Below are 20,273 nucleotides of genomic sequence, written 5' to 3'. Positions count from 1 at the left end.
GAGAGGTTAATCCACCGGCAGCAGCGTTATCACCAATGCAGCAGGGATACAGCCGTCAGTAACAACCGGATCCGTGCTGCTGATCCTGGCACCGCACATGATGGGGAGAAAGGACCGCAGGATAAGAATGCTCATCCTGGGGCACAAAGTACCGGCCATTTAGGATGAGAATTCTCATCCTGGGTCCTTAAGGGGTTAAATGGCAGGTTTTGTGAGGTATTACTGTTATGCAGTGGTTAGTATCTATGAAAAGCAGTCAAAGAAGGGAATGATGGTGAACTGACAACAAAGTCTTGGGTGACTGAGGGTAAATAATGTGCATGGGGCGTGAAGGCTAACCTGTCTGGTCAGATTCCAGAGGTCAGATAATATCTGAAAAAGTTACAGCTGGCTTTGATAGAAAAGTGTCAAAAAACATAGGGCATTGCAGCTTGTTGTCTATCGGCCTGCATAGCCGAAGACCAGTCAGAGTGCCATGCTCAGTGTGGCGGTTTCCCCGGGTGCCAAATCGCGAGGGTGTGCCAGCTGCATCTAGCCTCAGGCAGGAGATGATGAAGCACAAAGGCTGATAGCTTATGAGGCAGTGGAACTGTGCAGGTGGTCATGATGACATTATAGTGGCCTCCTGTGCCAGGTCTCATGAAGGTCTATGACATCATTACAACCACCTGCATCCTAGTATAAGCAACCAAGGCCATAGGTCAAAATAGGCCTGTGGCCTGCATCACAGATTCTGGCATTGATTGGGAGTCTGGTGAGTATTTGTTTTTGGCAATACTGGGGGCACTGCAGGGGGTGGCATTATATATACTAAAGTTACTACGGGGGCATAATATCTGCTAATGACACTACAGGAGGCTTTATATCTAATGAGGTAACTACAGGGGAATGGTATCTACTGACATGACTACAGGGGGGCTTCATATCTACTGATAGCACTACATGGGACATTATATCTACTGAGGGCTCTATAGGGAGCATTATATTTGTGAAGACACTGCAGAGGGCATTATATCTACAGGGGGCATGATATCTATTGAGGGCAATACAGGAGCTATTATATGTAACGAGAACACTAGAGGAGAGCATTATATTTATGAGGGCATTACAGGGGGGGATTAGAACTACTTGGGCATTATAAATATTTGGGGCATTACAGGGGGAATTAAATCTACAGAGGGCACTACATTGGGTACTATAAATATGGGGGTACTGCATGGAGGCATGATAACTGAGGAATTATTTTGACTGCAGGGAGCAATTTAACTACGGTACTGTGGCTACTACAGGGAGCATTATGAATACTGGGCACTATAGAGGGCATTATAACTACTGAGGGCATGAAAGGGGGAAATATAACTACTGGACCTAAATGGAATTTGCTAGTGAGTGAGACTGAGGCCTCAATAGACATGATTACTGTGTGGGCCTTAAGTGGGAATCATTTTTGAGTGGGGTATAAAGGGGGACGATTGCTGAGTGGTGGGTAGAGACAAGTTGTGGTTAGTGTTATGAGTTCTGATGTCATTTTACTGGGACAGATGAGAGCTTTTATCTGCAATTAAAGTTGTCTGCAGACAAATGTCCAACTGTACTACTTGCTAGTTATCACTAAAGAGTTAATGGACTTTAAAAATTGCCAAACTGTAGTGATTTTTCAGGTAAGAGGACATTCACACAATTGTAAAGGTTTTGCAGTCCACAAACCATGTATCCCCAAAACACGGATACAGGCTGTGCGAACACTGCATCATAGTTCAGACCCATTGACTTATGTTTTGATTATCTTTCCCAGAAACCCACAGAGACATCGCCTGGCCTACAATACTGCAAACACACATACTCGGCATACTTGGGGATCTCCATAATGGGAAAGCATATATATTGATGAGAAACACACATTTGTGTACTAGGCATCAGAACTGGAGCATGGGCCAATGGAAAAAGGTGGCCTGGTCTAAAGAATGATGTTTTCTTCACTTACCAGGGAAAGTGAAGCATTGATAATATCCATTATATGATATGTCCTGTGCTATATGAGTAAAATAATATGATAAATAAGAGATGGCACCAGGATGCATTATGGTAAAGGTAGAGTGATGCTCTGGGCAAAGTTCTGGTGGAAACATTGGATCTTGGTATTATGTGGATGTTACATGTAGTGTTGGGCAAAGCGAAATTCGGTAGGAAGTTTAGGAAAACTTCAATTCGCAACAAATCCAATTTTTATTGCGCTTCGTAGTAACAAATCAGGTTTTCCTAAAATAATGGCTGCACATGTTTTAAAGCGAAACTAAATGTAGGGGAGATAAGCCTGAGAACATAAGATCACCCATTATGCAGTGCAGCAAGCCAACCCAGAGATAGCCATCCTCTGTGATGCCACAGCCCTATAAAACCCTCATCCCGCACAGTCTCCACCATTGTCCTGAGAGCTGAGCATAAGAAGAGACATGGCAAGTGCTCATGCACTAGGGACAGTGTTGCTGAAAATGATTAATAGAGAATTCAATACAAATAAGATGGAAGCCTTTATTATTCCAGTACCCAGCGTACCATTCAGTCAGCATCCCTTAGTAAGGCCAGGTCTTAATGATGACCATGTTTATCTTTTGCTGGTCTTCCTTCCTAGAAAAGTCAGCAACATTCATAAAGAAGAGGATGTTCCTGATGAAATATGCTCATCGATATTAGATGATGTGGAAAAGGAGGAAAAGCAGGTGGCAGAAGAAGGACTTCCACCTGTAAGGCAGCAGAGCTCTTTGTTTGGAGTAGTGGGTATGCCAGCATATTTTAGCCCCACCTAACCAACCAAACCCCATACCAGCAACAGTCCCTGTTTGAAATGCATTAAAGGTGCCATGCAGTCATTAACAATGAAGACTAACTATACAGTGTGGTCTTCATTATTCAATGAAAGGCAGCTGCGGGCTAATTGGCTGTGTGGTTCTTCACCACAGCATAGCTGCAACCCCCCGCAGCACAGCTGCTCCATGTTGCCGTACCCTAAGGCGGAGTAGCCTGGGTATAACTGATTTATGGTGATTTGCGACAACTTAATTCAGAACAAATCACATTTTTGGGCTAAGTTCAGCAAAGTTGCCGAATCAAATTTTTCAAAAGTTTGCTCATCTCTAGTTACATGTACCATCCCCCTAAATATTGTATAGAGAAGGACCCCCATTCATAACAGCAGTGTTATGGCAGTGCCCTCTTTCTGCAGGATAATGGCCGAACCACACTGCAAACACTGAGGAATGGTTTAAGGAACATGATGAAGAATTGAAGGTTTTGACTTTTAAATTTCTCAAACTGATCGTTTTTGTGTCCATTAACAATATGCTTTTAACCTCTTAGCGCTAGATAGCACAGAAAACCTTCAGATGTCTTGGGAAATTCATGTCTTACTGGGTTAGAGCTGTTTTGGTGGCACAAGGGGGGAGCTACACAGTATTAGTTTAAGATATGGCAGCTGCAGGCAGAAATGATGTAAAAGCATTCTGCAAACACTGTGAAGTGAGAGGAGGATAAACCTGTTATTCTCCCTGATGCACACCACTGTGCAGCATAACTTCTGGACATGCACTCAAATATAGTCTCTTCTTCCCCTCCCAGCTAAAATATCACAGAGCCAAGCCTGCGTGAAGCCCTGCTGGTGTCAGATTGTGAAACAGCTATTTCTGCAAAATGTTTGTACTGAAAGTGTCAATTGTCATTCTGGGCACTAGAGGCCACTGTTTTGCAGCTACAGCCAGCACACTCTGGGATTTGAATATGCAAAACAGATGATGACTCATGCTGTTGACTCATGCTGTGTGCGCCAGACAGAGCAGGAAGTGGTGATCTGACATGGTGGAAGGATTGTGCTGTGAGGGACTGAATCCGATTCCATCCTGGCTTGCAGATGTCGGGCAGTTAATGGACACTCAAAAGAAGGAGAGTAACTGTTATACCCTTACTGAATCCAGCTCTTTTGAAAGAGAGGTTGTCCCAGGAAGACCAGTTCAGTGTGTGGACAGAAGGCCTCATCATCAAGCAAGGCCGCACGGTTGCTGAGAGGTTGGTGGCCATCCCTGGTAGGCTGCATCCTCGGGCCCAGAACGGACGCAGGTCAATGCACCCGGTTATGGATTGTAATATATTGTGTGGCGCCTGAAGTAACAGAGACTAGCCTAGGCCTTGCATTAGTTAGTTAGTTAGCATTATATTGTTTTGCTAGGCTTTTCTGTACTGGACTGCAGCGCAGTTATTGATTTGCAGGCTCTGTTGCGTCTGCCACCGGCTAGGGGTGTCCTCTGTAGTGGCACAGCACGACTTGCAGGCTCTGCTGTATCTGCCATCGGCTAGGCCTGTCCAGTGGGCAGGGACATTGACTGTGGGTCCAAGATATAGCGTTTTTCTATGCATGTTTGCATTGTGTTGGTTATGTTTGTGATATAACTTTTTTTTGCCTAAATAAAGTTTCTGTTCTTGCATATTAAGCTGGTGTCAGTGTCGCTTTCCTTGTCTGTGACTTCGCTGTATCCTGGGGAGCCCACCCCGGTACACAGCTTACACTGGAACAACCCTGCTCTCATCATTGTTTACATCATGTCTACAGGGCAGGGTCCATGAGAATGAGCAGAACACAACCTTAAGAGGCAAGGTCATTGATAATGTTGTGTTGATATGGGCAGAGCCTTATAAGCCTTCCCATGCCTTAGATGTAGAAGTGATGTCATCGATAAAGGGAAAACACAGTAGGAAATGTCATATGACCACGATGGAATACAGGAAAATGAGGGGCATAACAATCACTATTTGTAAGTGATAATAAATTTGTTTTCTGTCAATTGATGTTAAAAATTGCAAACCAGAGCACCCCTTTAAAAATATGTAACCCTTTTAAATACTAATAACTAACTGTCGACATAGTTACCATATCCATTTGATGTTGCTGAGGTTATCGGTGAATTGGGCCTTCCTGAAAATTCTTCGGCATAGTTTATAAGAGCATCTTTCACCGTCTTGTAACCGCAGAGGATAACAATCTTCTCCATTCCAATCTGGACGCTGAATACTGTGCCATATTTTTGGGATATCTAAAAATCAACAAAGCATGAAAACCACATTAAAACTTTAAAGGCTAAAATATTTTTGGGGCAATTGTTTTTTTACTGAAAAGTCAGTATTTTTGGCTAAACATTATTTTTGTAATTGAAGTTTATTAAAAATGTTCAACCTGTTGTCTTTTTCAGCCTGCATACATTGCTGCTTGGTGCCATTCAGTGTGAATCCCCTGTATCTCCTCTCTTTCGCTTAGGGCCTACCAGTAAAATTCATTCTGGGGGCGCACTATACAGCTACATGAAAATATTACCTGTTCACTCAGCAGCAGACAGCAGCAATATGCTCAAAATGCTCCTCTTTGAGAAAGCGGATACCTGGGCAAAGAGGATACTGGCTGGTGTGCTTATATACCTAGAAATCTTCTCAGCCATCTGATGCATTTATAATATGTAATCCAACCAGTTTTTATATAAACATAGGCTGTTTGAGATGCTGCTTGTGTGCCATATGTCACTTGTGCAGGAAGAGGGGGATTAACCCTTTTATGACCAACGGTCATTGATGACCCAGTGTCCAGGTCAAAATTTACAAATCTGACATGCGTCACTTTATGTGGTAATAGCTTTGGAACACTGTTATTTATCCAAGCCATTCTGAGATGGTTTTCTCTTGACACATTGTACTTCATGACAGTCATAAATTTGAGTCAATATATTTCACCTTTATTTATGAAAAAATCCCAAATTTACCAAAAATTTGGAAAAATTAGCAATTAAAAATTTATATTTCTCTGCTTCTAAAACAGAAAGTGATACCTCATAAAATATTTATTACTTAACATTCCCCATATGTATACTTTAAGTTGGCATCATTTTGGAAATGTAATTTTTTTTTTTTTTTAGAACGTTACATGGCTTAGAAGTTTAGAAGCAATTCTTAAAATTTTTACATTGAGTGTTAACAGCCAAACAAAACTCAATATTTATTACCCTGATTCTGCAGTTTACAGAAACACCCCACATGTGGTTGTAAACTGATGTAAGGGCGAACGGCAGGGCACAGAATGAAAGTAGCGTCACATGGTTTTTGTAAGGCAGATTTTGCTGGACTGGTTTTAGATGCCATGTCCCATTTAAAGCCCCCCTGATGCACCCCTACAGTAGAAACTCCAAAAATGGGACCCTATTTTGGAAACTAGGGGATAAGGTGTCAGTTTTATTGGTACTATTTTGGGGTACATATGATTTTTAATTGCTCTATATTACATTTTTTGTGAGGCAAGGTAACAAAAAAATTGCTGTTTTAAGCACCGTATTGTGATCTTTAATTTTTTGCAAGATTCATCCGACATGGTAGATCATGTGCTATTTTTATAGAGCAGGTTGTTACGGATGCAGTGATATCAAATATGTCTACTTTTTTTGTTTGTTTGTTTCAGGTTTACATAATAAGGCATTTTTGAAAAAGAAATTATGTTTTTGTGTGTCCATTTTCTGAACGCCATATGTTTTTTATTTTTCTGCCGATCGTCTTGTGCAGGGGCTCGTTTTTTGCAGAACTATTGGTACCATTTTTGAGAACATATGATTAATTGATCATTCATTATTACACTTTATGGGACAAGTCGACCAAAAGAATTGGCTGTTCTGGAACAGTTTTTTTTTTCTTTTTACAGCGTTCATCTGAGGGGGTTAGTTCATGTGACAGTTTTATAGAGCAGATTGTTACGGACATGGCAATACCCAATATGTATACTTTTTCTTATTTATTTAAGTTTTACACAATAATGGCATTTCCGAAACCCAAAAAATTGTGTTTTAGTGTCTCCATAGCTTTTTTATTTTTTGAGCGATTGTCTTAAATAGTAAAAATCAGGGGTTTGAGCAGCTCTCACCTGCCAAGGATTCCACTAATATAGCGCGGACCGGCTCCCTCACCCGAAGCAGGAGAAATGTAGATATGGAGAAAAAAAGGATTGATTGGTCCAGCTTGTATTCGTGGTAATCCAAAGCTTTATTCAAAATTCAGTAAAATCCAGGTACAGGAATGCAGGTCTACATGTTTCAGGCTCAATAAAATCCTAGCCCTTACTCATGACATTTTCCAGTACACTGCAGAAAGTTTTTATAGAGAGGAGGGAGGGACTGACTTTCTCACCTGAGGTAATCGGGCTGAGGTTCAACCCCTCACATCCCATCCACAAACCAACACTCAGTTAAAAGCATACCATGAATTTATGTGATTTATAAAAACATAAAAAGAAATAGCAATGACATATTCAGAAAAAAATTATATAGTAATAATAACGGATCTGGGTGAAAAAAATGTGGAGAAAGGAGGAATACTATATGGTCAATAGTTTGAAAATCAATATTGCAGGATGAGGTCAAGTTTTTTATTCAGACCATGGGGTTGGCGACTTTCTAACTGGAAAATCCAGTAGGATTCTCTATTCAGAAGTTTACGTTTTCTGTCACCACCTCTTAAAGGTTTTTTGACTTTTTCGATACCTTGTGCTGACATATATGAGACATCCCCACCATGCACTGTGGCAAAGTGGAGACTTGCCGCAGATACATTACGGTTTGCATGGTGCGGTATGTCTGATATATGTTTTCTGATGCGCGTTTTTATGGCATTTGTTGTACATCCTACATATTGCAGCTTGCATTTGGTGCATGTTATGCAATAAATGGCAAAGGTGGTATTGCAATTGAGAAAGGAGTGAATCTTAAAAGTCTGGCCATTAACAGTAGATTCAAAATTCTGGCTGATTTTCATGTATTTGCAGCAAATACAAATGGAATGACCACATTTGTAGTTCCCCTTTGTGGATAACCAAGTGCTCTGAATAGAGCAAGATTTGTCATTTCTAAAAAGGGAAGGACTTATTGAGCTAGCTATGGTAGGTGCTTTTTTAGCTGCACATTTTACACCTTTTTGTGCCATTGCTGCCCATGCCTTGTCGCAGGCCAAAACCGGAAAGTGTTTTTTTACAATATTGCAAATTTGGGTGTATTCTTTGCTATATTGTGTTACAAAGATATTTTTTCTTTCATGGTTCAATGTCTCTCTGATATTGTGACTATGTTTTTTCACATTAATAGTTAATAATGAATTTCTGTCAATGTTTGATACCTCTCTATTGCATTTGTCCAACATTTTTTGTGAATAAGCCCTATGTGTCAATCTTTTAGTAATGTTTTCTGCCTCTGTTTTGTAGGTTGACTCGTCACTGCAATTCCTTCTGGCTCTAATTAGTTCTCCATTAGGTATATTCCTGATGGTATGTGTAGGATGGCATGATTGTGCATGCAGTAGTGTATTACCAGCTGTTTGCTTTCTGTGTGTGCTGGTGTATATGGAGGCTGTGGCGGAGTCCCCCCTGAGTCTGAGATCTAAAAATTCGATGTTATTCGTACTGTGTTGAACGGTAAATTGAATACCATCTACACAGGAATTCAGATAATCCGTGAACAGCGGTACGGCCGCCACATCGCCCGACTAGATAAAGATCAGGTCGTCGATGTAACGGCCATACCACCTCACGCAGTCCGAAAAAGGGTTGGTGTCGATGAGGAGAAAGCTCCTCTCCCACCATGCCATAAAAATATTAGCGATGGAGGGAGAGAACTTGGCCCCCATCTACACCCCTGATGTCTGCAGGAAGAACTTTCCATTAGGGATGAGCGAACTCGAACTGTATAGTTCGGGTTCGTACCGAATTTTGGGGTGTCCGTGACACGGACCCGAACCCGGACATTTTCGTAAAAGTCCGGGTTCGGGTTCGGTGTTCGTCGCTTTCTTCGCGCTTTTGTGACGCTTTCTTGGCGCTTTTTGAAAGGCTGCAAAGCAGCCAATCAACAAGCGTCATACTACTTGCCCCAAGAGGCCATCACAGCCATGCCTACTATTGGCATGGCTGTGATTGGCCAGAGCACCATGTGACCCAGCCTCTATTTAAGCTGGAGTCACATAGCGCCGCCCGTCACTCTGCTCTGATTAGCGTAGGGAGAGGTTGCGGCTGCGACAGTAGGGCGAGATTAGGCAGATTAACTCCTCCAAAGGACTTGATTAACTGATCGATCTGCAGCTGTGGATCATTGAGCTGCTGATCCTCAATTGCTCACTGTTTTTAGGCTGCACAGACCGTTTGTCAGTCTCATTTTTCTGGGGTGATCGGCGGCCATTTTGTGTCTTGTGGTGCGCCAGCACAAGCTGCGACCAAGTGCATTTAACCCTCAATGGTGTGGTTGTTTTTTGGCTAAAGCCTACATCAGGGTGAAGCTGTCACACCAAGTGCATTTAACCAGCAATAGTCTGTTCATTTTTTGGCCATATACAAAATCAGGGGCAAGCTGCGCCTGTCACCAAGTGCATTTAACCCTCAATGGTGTGGTTGTTTTTTGGCTAAAGCCTACATCAGGGTGAAGCTGTCACACCAAGTGCATTTAACCAGCAATAGTCTGTTTATTTTTTGGCCATATCCCAGTCTAATTCTGTCACTAAATCCATACCGGTCACCCAGCGCCTAAATACTAGGCCTCAAATTTATATCCAGCTAAATCTGTCCCTAGTGCTGTAGCTGGGCGAGTTATTTAGTGTCCGTTCAAGCACATTTCTTGTTCTGGGTTGAAATACAATTCCCAATTTAGCAATTTCATAATTTAGTGGTTCCTGCTATATCAGAGCTATTTGAAATCTATCCCAAAAAGGGTATATAATATTGAAGGTGCACATTGGGTCATTCAGAATAACTTCACACACACCCGCTACTGTGTATTTCCAAGTCTAATTCTGTCACTAAACCCATACCTGTCACCCAGCGCCTAAATACTAGGCCTCAAATTTAAATCCCTCTAAATCTCTCGTTACCCACCGCTGTACTGTTGTTGCTGGGCAAGATATTTAGTGTCCGTCAAAGCACATTTTTTGTTCTGGGTTGAAGTACAATTCCCAATTTAGCAATTTCATAATTTAGTGGTTTCTGCTATATCAGAGCTATTTGAAATCTATCCCTAAAAGGGTATATAATATTGAAGGTGCACATAGGGTCATTCAGAATAACTTCACACACACCCGCTACTGTGTATTTCCAAGTCTAATTCTGTCACTAAATCCATACCGGTGACCCAGCGCCTAAATACTAGGCCTCAAATTTAATTCCCTCTAAATCTCTCGTTACCCACCGCTGTACTGTTGTTGCTGGGCAAGATATTTAGTGTCCGTCAAAGCACATTTTTTGTTCTGGGTTGAAGTACAATTCTCAATTTAGCAATTTCATAATTTAGTGGTTTCTGCTATATCAGAGCTATTTGAAATCTATCCCTAAAAGGGTATATAATATTGAAGGTGCACATAGGGTCATTCAGAATAACTTCACACACACGCTTCTGTGCATTTCCAAGTCTAATTCTGTCACTAAATCCATACCGGTGACCCAGCGCCTAAATACTAGGCCTCAAATTTAATTCCCTCTAAATCTCTCGTTACCCACCGCTGTACTGTTGTTGCTGGGCAAGATATTTAGTGTCCGTCAAAGCACATTTTTTGTTCTGGGTTGAAGTACAATTCCCAATTTAGCAATTTCATAATTTAGTGGTTTCTGCTATATCAGAGCTATTTGAAATCTATCCATAAAAGGGTATATAATATTGAAGGTGCACATAGGGTCATTCAGAATAACTTCACACACACGCTTCTGTGCATTTCCAAGTCTAATTCTGTCACTAAATCCATACCGGTGACCCAGCGCCTAAATACTAGGCCTCAAATTTAAATCCCTCTAAATCTCTCGTTACCCACCGCTGTACTGTTGTTGCTGGGCAAGATATTTAGTGTCCGTCAAAGCACATTTTTTGTTCTGGGTTGAAGTACAATTCCCAATTTAGCAATTTCATAATTTAGTGGTTTCTGCTATATCAGAGCTATTTGAAATCTATCCCTAAAAGGGTATATAATATTGAAGGTGCACATAGGGTCATTCAGAATAACTTCACACACACCCGCTACTGTGTATTTCCAAGTCTAATTCTGTCACTAAATCCATACCGGTGACCCAGCGCCTAAATACTAGGCCTCAAATTTAATTCCCTCTAAATCTCTCGTTACCCACCGCTGTACTGTTGTTGCTGGGCAAGATATTTAGTGTCCGTCAAAGCACATTTTTTGTTCTGGGTTGAAGTACAATTCTCAATTTAGCAATTTCATAATTTAGTGGTTTCTGCTATATCAGAGCTATTTGAAATCTATCCCTAAAAGGGTATATAATATTGAAGGTGCACATAGGGTCATTCAGAATAACTTCACACACACGCTTCTGTGCATTTCCAAGTCTAATTCTGTCACTAAATCCATACCGGTGACCCAGCGCCTAAATACTAGGCCTCAAATTTAATTCCCTCTAAATCTCTCGTTACCCACCGCTGTACTGTTGTTGCTGGGCAAGATATTTAGTGTCCGTCAAAGCACATTTTTTGTTCTGGGTTGAAGTACAATTCCCAATTTAGCAATTTCATAATTTAGTGGTTTCTGCTATATCAGAGCTATTTGAAATCTATCCATAAAAGGGTATATAATATTGAAGGTGCACATAGGGTCATTCAGAATAACTTCACACACACGCTTCTGTGCATTTCCAAGTCTAATTCTGTCACTAAATCCATACCGGTGACCCAGCGCCTAAATACTAGGCCTCAAATTTAAATCCCTCTAAATCTCTCGTTACCCACCGCTGTACTGTTGTTGCTGGGCAAGATATTTAGTGTCCGTCAAAGCACATTTTTTGTTCTGGGTTGAAGTACAATTCCCAATTTAGCAATTTCATAATTTAGTGGTTTCTGCTATATCAGAGCTATTTGAAATCTATCCCTAAAAGGGTATATAATATTGAAGGTGCACATAGGGTCATTCAGAATAACTTCACACACACCCGCTACTGTGTATTTCCAAGTCTAATTCTGTCACTAAATCCATACCGGTGACCCAGCGCCTAAATACTAGGCCTCAAATTTAATTCCCTCTAAATCTCTCGTTACCCACCGCTGTACTGTTGTTGCTGGGCAAGATATTTAGTGTCCGTCAAAGCACATTTTTTGTTCTGGGTTGAAGTACAATTCCCAATTTAGCAATTTCATAATTTAGTGGTTTCTGCTATATCAGAGCTATTTGAAATCTATCCCTAAAAGGGTATATAATATTGAAGGTGCACATAGGGTCATTCAGAATAACTTCACACACACCCGCTACTGTGTATTTCCAAGTCTAATTCTGTCACTAAATCCATACCGGTGACCCAGCGCCTAAATACTAGGCCTCAAATTTAATTCCCTCTAAATCTCTCGTTACCCACCGCTGTACTGTTGTTGCTGGGCAAGATATTTAGTGTCCGTCAAAGCACATTTTTTGTTCTGGGTTGAAGTACAATTCTCAATTTAGCAATTTCATAATTTAGTGGTTTCTGCTATATCAGAGCTATTTGAAATCTATCCCTAAAAGGGTATATAATATTGAAGGTGCACATAGGGTCATTCAGAATAACTTCACACACACGCTTCTGTGCATTTCCAAGTCTAATTCTGTCACTAAATCCATACCGGTGACCCAGCGCCTAAATACTAGGCCTCAAATTTAAATCCCTCTAAATCTCTCGTTACCCACCGCTGTACTGTTGTTGCTGGGCAAGATATTTAGTGTCCGTCAAAGCACATTTTTTGTTCTGGGTTGAAGTACAATTCTCAATTTAGCAATTTCATAATTTAGTGGTTTCTGCTATATCAGAGCTATTTGAAATCTATCCCTAAAAGGGTATATAATATTGAAGGTGCACATAGGGTCATTCAGAATAACTTCACACACACGCTTCTGTGCATTTCCAAGTCTAATTCTGTCACTAAATCCATACCGGTGACCCAGCGCCTAAATACTAGGCCTCAAATTTAATTCCCTCTAAATCTCTCGTTACCCACCGCTGTACTGTTGTTGCTGGGCAAGATATTTAGTGTCCGTCAAAGCACATTTTTTGTTCTGGGTTGAAGTACAATTCCCAATTTAGCAATTTCATAATTTAGTGGTTTCTGCTATATCAGAGCTATTTGAAATCTATCCATAAAAGGGTATATAATATTGAAGGTGCACATAGGGTCATTCAGAATAACTTCACACACACCCGCTACTGTGTATTTCCAAGTCTAATTCTGTCACTAAACCCATACCTGTCACCCAGCGCCTAAATACTAGGCCTCAAATTTAAATCCCTCTAAATCTCTCGTTACCGTTGTCCTGTTGTAGCTGGGAAAGTTATTTAGTGCCCGTCAAAGCACATTTTTTGTTCTGGGTTGAAGTACAATTCCCAATTTAGCAATTTCATAATTTAGTGGTTCCTGCTATATCAGAGCTATTTGAAATCTATCCCAAAAAGGGTATATAATATTCAAGGTGCACATTGGGTCATTCAGAATAACTTCACACACACGCTTCTGTGCATTTCCAAGTCTAATTCTGTCACTAAATCCATACCGGTCACCCAGCGCCTAAATACTAGGCCTCAAATTTATATCCCGCTGAATTTGAATACAATACATTGGGCCAAATAATATATTTGTTGTTGTGGTGAACCATAACAATGAGAAAAACATCTAGTAAGGGACGCGGACGTGGACATGGTCGTGGTGGTGTTAGTGGACCCTCTGGTGCTGGGAGAGGACGTGGCCGTTCTGCCACATCCACACGTCCTAGTGTACCAACTACCTCAGGTCCCAGTAGCCGCCAGAATTTACAGCGATATATGGTGGGGCCCAATGCCGTTCTAAGGATGGTAAGGCCTGAGCAGGTACAGGCATTAGTCAATTGGGTGGCCGACAGTGGATCCAGCACGTTCACATTATCTCCCACCCAGTCTTCTGCAGAAAGCGCACAGATGGCGCCTGAAAACCAACCCCATCAGTCTGTCACATCACCCCCATGCATACCAGGGAAACTGTCTCAGCCTCAAGTTATGCAGCAGTCTCTTATGCTGTTTGAAGACTCCGCTGGCAGGGTTTCCCAAGGGCATCCACCTAGCCCTTCCCCAGCGGTGAAAGACATAGAATGCACTGACGCACAACCACTTATGTTTCCTGATGATGAGGACATGGGAATACCACCTCAGCATGTCTCTGATGATGACGAAACACAGGTGCCAACTGCTGCGTCTTTCTGCAGTGTGCAGACTGAACAGGAGGTCAGGGATCAAGACTGGGTGGAAGACGATGCAGGGGACGATGAGGTCCTAGACCCCACATGGAATGAAGGTCGTGCCACTGACTTTCACAGTTCGGAGGAAGAGGCAGTGGTGAGACCGAGCCAACAGCGTAGCAAAAGAGGGAGCAGTGGGCAAAAGCAGAACACCCGCCGCCAAGAGACTCCGCCTGCTACTGACCGCCGCCATCTGGGACCGAGCACCCCAAAGGCAGCTTCAAGGAGTTCCCTGGCATGGCACTTCTTCAAACAATGTGCTGACGACAAGACCCGAGTGGTTTGCACGCTGTGCCATCAGAGCCTGAAGCGAGGCATTAACGTTCTGAACCTGAGCACAACCTGCATGACCAGGCACCTGCATGCAAAGCATGAACTGCAGTGGAGTAAACACCTTAAAACCAAGGAAGTCACTCAGGCTCCCCCTGCTACCTCTTCTGCTGCTGCCGCCTCGGCCTATTCTGCTGCTGCCGCCTCGGCCTCTTCCTCCGCCTCTGGAGGAACGTTGGCACCTGCCGCCCAGCAAACAGGGGATGTACCACCAACACCACCACCACCACCTCCGTCACCAAGCGTCTCAACCATGTCACACGCCAGCGTTCAGCTCTCCATCTCACAAACATTTGATAGAAAGCGTAAATTCCCACCTAGCCACCCTCGATCCCTGGCCCTGAATGCCAGCATTTCTAAACTACTGGCCTATGAAATGCTGTCATTTAGGCTGGTGGACACAGACAGCTTCAAACAGCTCATGTCGCTTGCTGTCCCACAGTATGTTGTTCCCAGCCGGCACTACTTCTCCAAGAGAGCCGTGCCTTCCCTGCACAACCAAGTATCCGATAAAATCAAGTGTGCACTGCGCAACGCCATCTGTGGCAAGGTCCACCTAACCACAGATACGTGGACCAGTAAGCACGGCCAGGGACGCTATATCTCCCTAACTGCACACTGGGTAAATGTAGTGGCAGCTGGGCCCCAGGCGGAGAGCTGTTTGGCGCACGTCCTTCCGCCGCCAAGGATCGCAGGGCAACATTCTTTGCCTCCTGTTGCCACCTCCTCCTTCTCGGCTTCCTCCTCCTCTTCTTCCACCTGCTCATCCAGTCAGCCACACACCTTCACCACCAACTTCAGCACAGCCCGGGGTAAACGTCAGCAGGCCATTCTGAAACTCATATGTTTGGGGGACAGGCCCCACACCGCACAGGAGTTGTGGCGGGGTATAGAACAACAGACCGACGAGTGGTTGCTGCCGGTGAGCCTCAAGCCCGGCCTGGTGGTGTGTGATAATGGGCGAAATCTCGTTGCAGCTCTGGGACTAGCCAATTTGACGCACATCCCTTGCTTGGCGCATGTGCTGAATTTGGTGGTGCAGAAGTTCATTCACAACTACCCCGACATGTCAGAGCTGCTGCATAAAGTGCGGGCCGTCTGTTCGCGCTTCCGGCGTTCACATCCTGCTGCTGCTCGCCTGTCTGCGCTACAGCGTAACTTCGGCCTTCCCGCTCACCGCCTCATATGCGACGTGCCCACCAGGTGGAACTCCACCTTGCACATGCTGGACAGACTGTGCGAGCAGCAGCAGGCCATAGTGGAGTTTCAGCTGCAGCACGCACGGGTCAGTCGCACTACAGAACAGCACCACTTCACCACCAATGACTGGGCCTCCATGCGAGACCTGTGTGCCCTGTTGCGCTGTTTCGAGTACTCCACCAACATGGCCAGTGGCGATGACACCGTTATCAGCGTTACAATACCACTTCTATGTCTCCTTGAGAAAACACTTAGGGCGATGATGGAAGAGGAGGTGGCCCAGGAGGAGGAGGAGGAGGAGGAGGAAGAGGGGTCATTTTTAGCACTTTCGGGCCAGTCTCTTCGAAGTGACTCAGAGGGAGGTTTTTGGCAACAGCAGAGGCCAGGTACAAATGTGGCCAGCCAGGGCCCACTACTGGAGGACGAGGAGGACGAGGATGAGGAGGAGGTGGAGGAGGATGAGGATGAAGCATGGTCACAGCGGGGTGGCACCCAACGCAGCTCGGGTCCATCACTGGTGCGTGGCTGGGGGGAAAGGCAGGACGATGACGATACGCCTCCCACAGAGGACAGCTTGTCCTTATCCCTGGGCAGCCTGGCACACATGAGCGACTACATGCTGCAGTGCCTGCGCAACGACAGCAGAGTTGCCCACATTTTAACCTGTGCGGACTACTGGGTTGCCACCCTGCTGGATCCACGCTACAAAGACAATGTGCCCACCTTACTTCCTGCACTGGAGCGTGATAGGAAGATGCGCGAGTACAAGCGCACGTTGGTAGACGCGCTACTGAGAGCATTCCCAAATGTCACAGGGGAACAAGTGGAAGCCCAAGGCCAAGGCAGAGGAGGAGCAAGAGGTCGCCAAGGCAGCTGTGTCACGGCCAGCTCCTCTGAGGGCAGGGTTAGCATGGCAGAGATGTGGAAAACTTTTGTCAACACGCCACAGCTAACTGAACCACCACCTGATACGCAACGTGTTAGCAGGAGGCAACATTTCACTAACATGGTGGAACAGTACGTGTGCACACCCCTCCACGTACTGACTGATGGTTCGGCCCCATTCAACTTCTGGGTCTCTAAATTGTCCACGTGGCCAGAGCTAGCCTTTTATGCCTTGGAGGTGCTGGCCTGCCCGGCAGCCAGCGTTTTGTCTGAACGTGTATTCAGCACGGCAGGGGGCGTCATTACAGACAAACGCAGCCGCCTGTCTACAGCCAATGTGGACAAGCTGACGTTCATAAAAATGAACCAGGCATGGATCCCACAGGACCTGTCCGTCCCTTGTCCAGATTAGACATTAACTACCTCCCCATAACCATATATTATTGGACTCCAGGGCACTTCCTCATTCAATCCTATTTTTATTTTCATTTTACCATTATATTGCGATGCTACCCAAAGTTGAATGAACCTCTCCTCTGCCTGTGTGCTAGGCCTAAATATATGCCAATGGACTGTTGCAGTGGTGGCTGACATGAAGCCTGATTCTCTGCTATGACATGCAGACTAATTCTCTGCTGACATGAAGCCAGATTGTCTGTTACGGGACCTCTCTCCTCTGCCTGGGTGCTGGGCCTAAATTTATGACAATGGACTGTTGCAGTGGTGGCTGACGTGAAGCCTGATTCTCTGCTATGACATGCAGACTGATTCTCTGCTGACATGAAGCCAGATCCTCTGTTACGGGACCTCTCTCCTCTGCCTGGGTGCTGGGCCTAAATTTATGACAATGGACTGTTGCAGTGGTGGCTGACGTGAAGCCTGATTCTCTGCTATGACATGCAGACTGATTCTCTGCTGTCATGAAGCCAGATTGTCTGTTACGGGACCTCTCTGCTCTGCCTGTGTGCTAGGCCTAAATATATGCCAATGGACTGTTGCAGTGGTGGGTGACGTGAAGCCTGATTCTCTGCTATGATATGAAGACTGATTCTCTGCTGACATGAAGCCAGATTGTCTGTTACGGGACCTTTCTCCTCTGCCTGGGTTCTGGGCCTAAATTTATGAAAATTGACTCTTACAGTGGTGGGTGACGTGAAGCCTGATTCTCTGCTATGATATGAAGACTGATTCTCTGCTGACATGAAGCCAGATTGTCTGTTACGGGACCTTTCTCCTCTGCCTGGGTTCTGGGCCTAAATTTATGAAAATTGACTCTTACAGTGGTGGGTGACGTGAAGCCTGATTCTCTGCTATGATATGAAGACTGATTCTCTGCTGACATGAAGCCAGATTGTCTGTTACGGGACCTTTCTCCTCTGCCTGGGTTCTGGGCCTAAATTTATGAAAATTGACTCTTACAGTGGTGGGTGACGTGAAGCCTGATTCTCTGCTATGATATGAAGACTGATTCTCTGCTGACATGAAGCCAGATTGTCTGTTACGGGACCTTTCTCCTCTGCCTGGGTTCTGGGCCTAAATTTATGAAAATTGACTCTTACAGTGGTGGGTGACGTGAAGCCTGATTCTCTGCTATGATATGAAGACTGATTCTCTGCTGACATGAAGCCAGATTGTCTGTTACGGGACCTTTCTCCTCTGCCTGGGTTCTGGGCCTAAATTTATGAAAATTGACTCTTACAGTGGTGGGTGACGTGAAGCCTGATTCTCTGCTATGATATGAAGACTGATTCTCTGCTGACATGAAGCCAGATTGTCTGTTACGGGACCTTTCTCCTCTGCCTGGGTTCTGGGCCTAAATTTATGAAAATTGACTCTTACAGTGGTGGGTGACGTGAAGCCTGATTCTCTGCTATGATATGAAGACTGATTCTCTGCTGACATGAAGCCAGATTGTCTGTTACGGGACCTTTCTCCTCTGCCTGGGTTCTGGGCCTAAATTTATGAAAATTGACTCTTACAGTGGTGGGTGACGTGAAGCCTGATTCTCTGCTATGATATGAAGACTGATTCTCTGCTGACATGAAGCCAGATTGTCTGTTACGGGACCTTTCTCCTCTGCCTGGGTTCTGGGCCTAAATTTATGAAAATTGACTCTTACAGTGGTGGGTGACGTGAAGCCTGATTCTCTGCTATGATATGAAGACTGATTCTCTGCTGACATGAAGCCAGATTCTCTGTTACGGGACCTTTCTCCTCTGCCTGGGTTCTGGGCCTAAATTTATGAAAATTGACTCTTACAGTGGTGGGTGACGTGAAGCCTGATTCTCTGCTATGATATGAAGACTGATTCTCTGCTGACATGAAGCCAGATTGTCTGTTACGGGACCTTTCTCCTCTGCCTGGGTTCTGGGCCTAAATTTATGAAAATTGACTCTTACAGTGGTGGGTGACGTGAAGCCTGATTCTCTGCTATGATATGAAGACTGATTCTCTGCTGACATGAAGCCAGATTCTCTGTTACGGGACCTCCCTCCTCTGCCTGGGTGCTGGGCCTAAATATATGCCAATGGACTGTTGCAGTGGTGGCTGACGTGAAGCCTCATTCTCTGCTATGACATGCAGACTAATTCTCTGCTGACATGAAGACAGATTCTCTGTTACGGGACCTCCCTCCTCTGCCTGGGTGCTGGGCCTAAATATATGCCAATGGACTGTTGCAGTGGTGGCTGACGTGAAGCCTCATTCTCTGCTATGACATGCAGACTAATTCTCTGCTGACATGAAGACAGATTCTCTGTTACGGGACCTCCCTCCTCTGCCTGGGTGCTGGGCCTAAATATATGCCAATGGACTGTTGCAGTGGTGGCTGACGTGAAGCCTCATTCTCTGCTATGACATGCAGACTAATTCTCTGCTGACATGAAGACAGATTCTCTGTTACGGGACCTCCCTCCTCTGCCTGGGTGCTGGGCCTAAATATATGCCAATGGACTGTTGCAGTGGTGGCTGACGTGAAGCCTCATTCTCTGCTATGACATGCAGACTGATTCTCTGCTGACATGAAGACAGATTCTCTGTTACGGGACCTCTCTCCTCTGCCTGGGTGCCGGGGCCTAAATATCTGAGAATGGACTGTTCCAGTGGTGGGTGACGGGAAGCCAGATTCTCTGCTATGGAACCTCTCTCCAATTGATTTTGGTTAATTTTTATTTATTTAATTTTTATTTTAATTCATTTCCCTATCCACATTTGTTTGCAGGGGATTTACCTACATGTTGCTGCCTTTTGCAGCCCTCTAGCTCTTTCCTGGGCTGTTTTACAGCCTTTTTAGTGCCGAAAAGTTCGGGTCCCCATTGACTTCAATGGGGTTCGGGTTCGGGACGAAGTTCGGATCGGGTTCGGATCCCGAACCCGAACATTTCCGGGATGTTCGGCCGAACTTCTCGAACCCGAACATCCAGGTGTTCGCTCAACTCTACTTTCCATCAAACATGAAATAATTTCGTCTCAGTGGGAAGTCCACCACAGCCACCACATACTCTGATAGCACCACAGAGAAATTTCCAAAGTTTTCCAAAAACCAAACCAGGGAAGTATGGACCATATTATGAGGG

The 20,273-nt window shown here is 44.4% G+C and overlaps 1 protein-coding gene across 1 annotated transcript in view; it reads right to left on the bottom strand.

The window, feature by feature from the left end:
• LOC122934535 (cytochrome P450 2K1-like) overlaps positions 1-20,273 on the bottom strand; it is an 88,842-nt gene that overhangs the window by 35,506 nt on the left and 33,063 nt on the right. The window contains exon 3 of the mRNA XM_044290081.1: positions 4,919-5,081. Coding sequence (XP_044146016.1) covers positions 4,919-5,081 — 163 coding nt within the window. The remainder of the gene's footprint in view (positions 1-4,918; positions 5,082-20,273) is intronic.

This window comes from Bufo gargarizans, chromosome 4, assembly GCF_014858855.1.
Source record: "Bufo gargarizans isolate SCDJY-AF-19 chromosome 4, ASM1485885v1, whole genome shotgun sequence".
NCBI lineage: Eukaryota > Metazoa > Chordata > Amphibia > Anura > Bufonidae > Bufo > Bufo gargarizans.
The sequence above is the reverse complement of the archived record's forward strand: the minus strand, read 5'-3'. Positions and strand labels throughout refer to the sequence as shown.